The 5,205-nt window shown below is 41.2% G+C and overlaps 1 protein-coding gene across 1 annotated transcript; it reads left to right on the top strand.

The window, feature by feature from the left end:
* Positions 1-3,136: 3,136 nt before the first annotated feature.
* Positions 3,137-3,703, top strand: LOC104079665 (achaete-scute homolog 4-like). Its single transcript, XM_009581771.1, has one exon. It carries the CDS (start codon positions 3,137-3,139, stop codon positions 3,701-3,703), a length of 567 nt encoding a protein of 188 aa, XP_009580066.1.
* The last annotated feature ends 1,502 nt before the right edge of the window (positions 3,704-5,205 follow it).

Here is a 5,205-nt window from a genome sequence, read left to right as displayed (position 1 = left end):
GCACATAACACCTGATTTGTGCCACCTGGAAAGCAAACCAGGCCATCTGCTTCTTATCAGCATGGAGGATATTGCATTCTGGAGTCAAAGCATCATCCGAGCAAAGGTGTGAAGAGGAGCTAATTGGAGAAACAGTGTGAGAAAGAAGATCAAAGGCTTTTCTTAGAAGAGGGACATTATCCATGTAGTCTTAACCTACTCTTAAAATTAAAAATAATGCGTATTAGCCTTACCCTTTGGTGGGCTAGTCCTTCTACTTTCACTGAGTCTGCAAGTGCAGACAGGTTGAGAAAGGCCTGCTTCGTGCAGAGTTTGGTAGGAGAACGATACATTGCTTTAATCCTGCTCATGCTCTCAACAGGGACCTTCAGCAAGACGTATGGTGTGTGGGCCTTGCGCTGGCTCCCTGCCCGGGGGCAAATCCCTCGACGTTAGATTGTCAACAAGATACGACGTTCAACAAAAGCCTGTGGCATATTTTCTTATTTCTCTTGCACAGAAACAAAATCAGACTGCAGAGTCCATTTGATATGAGATCAGCTTCAATCATTCAGATTAACAAATAACATTTACCTGTAATTTTTTTTCATGTATTTCTCTAAAGGATTTTTCTGTAGGAAGAGCAGATGTCTCTTTAGCGCGGGCAATTCTGACACTCTGGGAAGTGCCCGTGACTTGCATTTACAGTAAACATAGAAAAGAGGTCTGGCGGCAGGGAATAGTGCATTTGCATGACAGAACTGAAATGTAACCTTGCCTTTTGAACATGGCTAGACTTCTGGCAAGGTCATGGAGAGCTGTGAAACATTCTGGCACCTGCGACCCCCCAAGAGGCGTGCTTCCATTTCCTTACGGGAATACCGCCAGAGAACAGCATTTTAAATCTAATGATGACACGACTCAAATGTCCTTTTCTTACTTCAGGTATTTGTTTAGAGGCCAACATCCTCTGTTTTAAGAAAACTTTAAGTCCTGGCCTACCTCAGTGCTACAGTGAATGAGCTATTTTCATTTAAGCATTCATTTCTGAAAACATTTCTACTTGGAGACCTTTCTGACAGCAAAGCTTATAGTGCAAATGATATTGAAAAGCCCATACTGTTCAACCGTTTCCAAAGATTTTTTAAAAGGCAGAAAGGCGCTCTTGATTATTTGATCTGAAATGAGTTGTACATACCATGGGGCGTTCCCCAGTAATTCTTGCCTCACACCCATACCTTCCATCTGAGCCATGGTGCATATTTTAGAAAGACATTTAGTTGTGACTGGAAAAGATCTCAACTCCTCATGAAATGCATTAGCTATCTCTTAGGTAATGCTACAAAACCTTCAGCTTCAAGCACCAGCTCTTGCTAGGCAATGTTAGTGATGGAGGCGAAAGTAAATGGATAGTTGCCCTGGCTTTTGAGCCATTTTGGTGCTGATCCTGCCCCTGGCATAAACCAGAGTCCAGGATTGTTCTCACTCATGTCTGTCTGGAACGCTCTGCCTGTACGTTCATCACACTTTGAAGATTACCATTGTTTTTTGAAGCTGCAGAATAGGCCAGCAAAGATACAAAGGCTGACTTGAAAATGCACACTGACATCATTGCTGCTGGTTTCTGACTCAGCAGAGACATAGATGTGTTTCTTGGAGTGGAGGATGTTGTTTCAGTTACTCATGCTTCTGAGGCAGTTTTGCATGAAAGACTGAACAGGGCGGAAACTTTCACTTTGAGCAAAAGAACAGTTTTAATAGACCCTACATGCCTGTACCTTTTCACATCCGTCCCTTCCCACAGCTCTCCCAGGCCAAATGTTCAACTCCCCAAACTGTTGGTGGCAAAAAAAAAGAAATTCAGTTAGCTATGAAGATGTGTTTTTAGAAAAAAACTGTAACTATGGAGTTCTTGAACAACAACGGGGGAAAAGGCAAAGACCCTCCAGTTGCTGCAGAAGAAGATCCTAACACAACAGGATATTTTAGAGGAAAGGCACGGATGAGAACATTATGCCCTTATACTGCCAAAAGTCCTTGTCTTTTGTCCACCTCTTCTCCTTGGCAAGCTGCAGGCAAACTGGAGGATGCAGCACAGATCTGGCACAGTCAAGAGGGATTTTCAGCTCCCCAATTAAAGCAGTGTCTAGGGTCCATCAGGTAAGCCAATATCTATGTAAACATCTAGTAACAGCTACACAGGGGGCAATCAGAGCATCACCTTTGTATTTGTTTATCTGAGGCAGGTGCTCATAGTGATGACCATAACGTTCCTGCAACGTGCAGAAACATGCAAAATGTTGAAGATTTTTTGAAAATGCTTATGTTCAATTTGTGAAACTCTCACTTCTTGAAAAAGCCTCTCTTTGGGTGAAGAAAGCGGTTTTCCTCTTATGCTTGCATATATGCATTCTTGATCTGACATGACTTGCAACCACAAGAGAGCACTCTTTCCTTTGAAGATTTCTCAGCTTCCCCAGAAAGCTAGAGACATGCCGTTTAAGTTTTGCAAACTGCTTGTGAGCTGTTTCAGTTAGACCAGAGCAGCCGAAACAACAAAGCTTGCAGTTGTCTTTTGGATTTCATTGTGAAAAGCCTTTGGGTAGTTTTCAGATGACAGAAGATCCTTGGTTCCTGAAAGGGAGGAGTTCTGCCAAAACTTTGAAGATCCTTGTAAACTTTGCAAATTACCCATCTTTTGGAGACAATTATATCAAACGATATCATGGATTACAATACATGAGAAGTGTTTAGAGCCTGGAAGATTATTTATGTTTGGCATTAACTCTTATGGTCATAATTTCAAGCGGAGAGAAAAGGAATACACAGGAACCCTCTTATTATCTTTTGAAATATGAAGATCAGAGGAAAAGAAGGGTTTAAAGTGTGGAGTGATGGTCCTCAAAACCTGTCTGTAAATTAGCTGGCATCCTACATCTATAAAAACAACAAGGCTTAGAGCTGATTTCCAGGCACAGAGTGGACCTCATGAGTTGTTAGCCGTGGTTTGAGATCTGAGTTTTTATACACCACAGGAGGAAATTGCAGCCTGCGGGGCAGAGTGCCTGTACAAATGTTTCCTCCTTGCTTGGACTGATAGAAGATTTGGAAGCCAAATTCAGGAACTGACGTTCCACCAGTGAGAAAAAAAAGAAGCATGGACAGCAATAAAGATGATGATGGACTATTGAACAGGATTGCATTTCCAGGAGCTATGTCTCTGGCTAACAGCCATGTGCATCCCCGTGGGGTACCCCTGAGAGAGCCCTTTGGGGTTCCCTTCCATCTGGACCCGTCTTACTGGGAGCAAGCCTACAGCGGGCACACAGGTCGCATCTCCTACATCCCATTCCCTGGCTACGTGGGTGTCTATGACTATTCCTTTGAGCCTGCCTTCATTCGAAAGAGGAACGAGAGGGAAAGGCAGCGGGTGCGCTGCGTGAATGAGGGCTACACACGCCTGAGAGAGCACCTGCCCAAGGAATTTGCTGACAAGCGCCTCAGCAAAGTGGAGACCCTGAGAGCTGCAATAAGCTACATCAAACACCTGCAGAGCTTGCTGGACTGCCATCCCTTAGGGTCTAACAGTAAGGAAACGCTCTCTGCCAAGGAGCTCCCGGAAGCTCCCAGTCCTGGTCCCCCGCGGGAGTGCAACAGTGATGGAGAGTCTAAAACCTCCTCAGCTTCATCCCCCTACAGTGAATTTGAGGAGACGGGAAGCTAGGAAACAGCCTCTCTGGAGACAGAAACCTTCAAGTTTGGCTGAAAACCAAATCTAAAATCCTGGGGATTTTTCTATGGTTGAAAATGAATACCAGGAAAAGGGAAAACAGCTAGGAAAAAAAAAAGGTATTTTCAATCTGTCAAAGGACTTTAAGTGTTGTCTGTACAACACCTAAAAATGATTTGTAAGCAAATAGGTATCTCTCAAGTTGCTTCAGCTGTGTTACTAAACTTTATTTGGATTGTTAAAAACGAAGCAACTTTTGCATTCTAGTTTTCATTCAGCTTTTATTGTGTTCATCTATTTTCTTTTGCCTTTCACTCAATGAGACAGCAAAACCAGATAAATCCATTTCAGGAAATCCCCCTCCCCTTTGTCCTGCTTCCTCCTGTAAATTTTATTGTCTATTTTTCCTGACTGCTAACCTGAGATGCACTGGGTTGCAAACACTTGGACTGGGAAAGGTAAGATTTAGTCTAAAGTTTTTAGAAAACCCACAGAAATACTTCTATTTCTGAAAAGACAATTTTTTCATATAAGTAAGGCTATATTTGGGAATGAATTTCTTTTGCGGCATCTTCTAAAGTGAAAGAAGCAACTCATACCTTGGGCACTGGCTATTTGGTGATTATTCAAAGAATGATTTTCAGCAAAAGAAAACCTAACACTTTCATTCTAATCAATGCTAGGAAGAGGGAAACAGAGTTCTGTAAAACTGCACCTTCAAAAGCAAAGCTCCATTCATGATACTGAAAAAATTTTGCCAGCCTTTTTCTTTCTTTTCTGAAATTTGAGTTTGTGGACAAAATAGTCTTGATTGTGTCTTTTTGACAGGTCAGAGATTATATGCTTAGAAATATGTTCCTGTAGTGGTTAGGTACTGGTGTGTACAAAAAGGGTAACATTAAATATATCAGTTTACATCTGCATGAAAATGTAGGTATTTCTCGTTTTGTTTAGAATATTGTGTTACTTTTTCAAAGAAAGCACCTCTTAAAATTAGTATCTCAAAATCTATGAAATATGTTTAATTTGGACCGTGTCTACTTAAAATGAGAATTTTTCTTCAAATTGCTCAAAAATCTTCCTTTCTCAAAGGCCAGATTTAAATAACTTTTAGCTATGTGCTTAAATCCCATTCTGAATATGGGGTAAACTCCTTCTTACCCGTACACTTCCCACAGACCTTTTAAACTTTTGCTTTTTTGGCCTCACGTTGGTGAAATGGTTTTGTATCTTTTTGCCTTTCCTTCATGATATGCTGACTGAACACCTGACAAAATACTTGTGTATAAATAAGAACAAATACTGATCAAATACCTCAAAACGTGTCCATAAATTTCATTTAAATAAAAAATTTAGTTAATCCTGGCTGTGGGTTTTTTTCACTTTCGGTTGATAATGAAGGGGACTGCACTGTTTGCAGGAGTAATGAATTTTCAGGAAAGAATAAAGAAAATGGATAGGAAGTAAATACAAACTGCTACCTATGAAAATAAACT

This window comes from Fulmarus glacialis, unplaced genomic scaffold, assembly GCF_000690835.1.
Source record: "Fulmarus glacialis isolate BGI_N327 unplaced genomic scaffold, ASM69083v1 scaffold2890, whole genome shotgun sequence".
In the NCBI taxonomy this organism is placed as follows: Eukaryota; Metazoa; Chordata; class Aves; order Procellariiformes; family Procellariidae; genus Fulmarus; species Fulmarus glacialis.
This window is presented reverse-complemented; position numbering and strand designations above follow the sequence as displayed.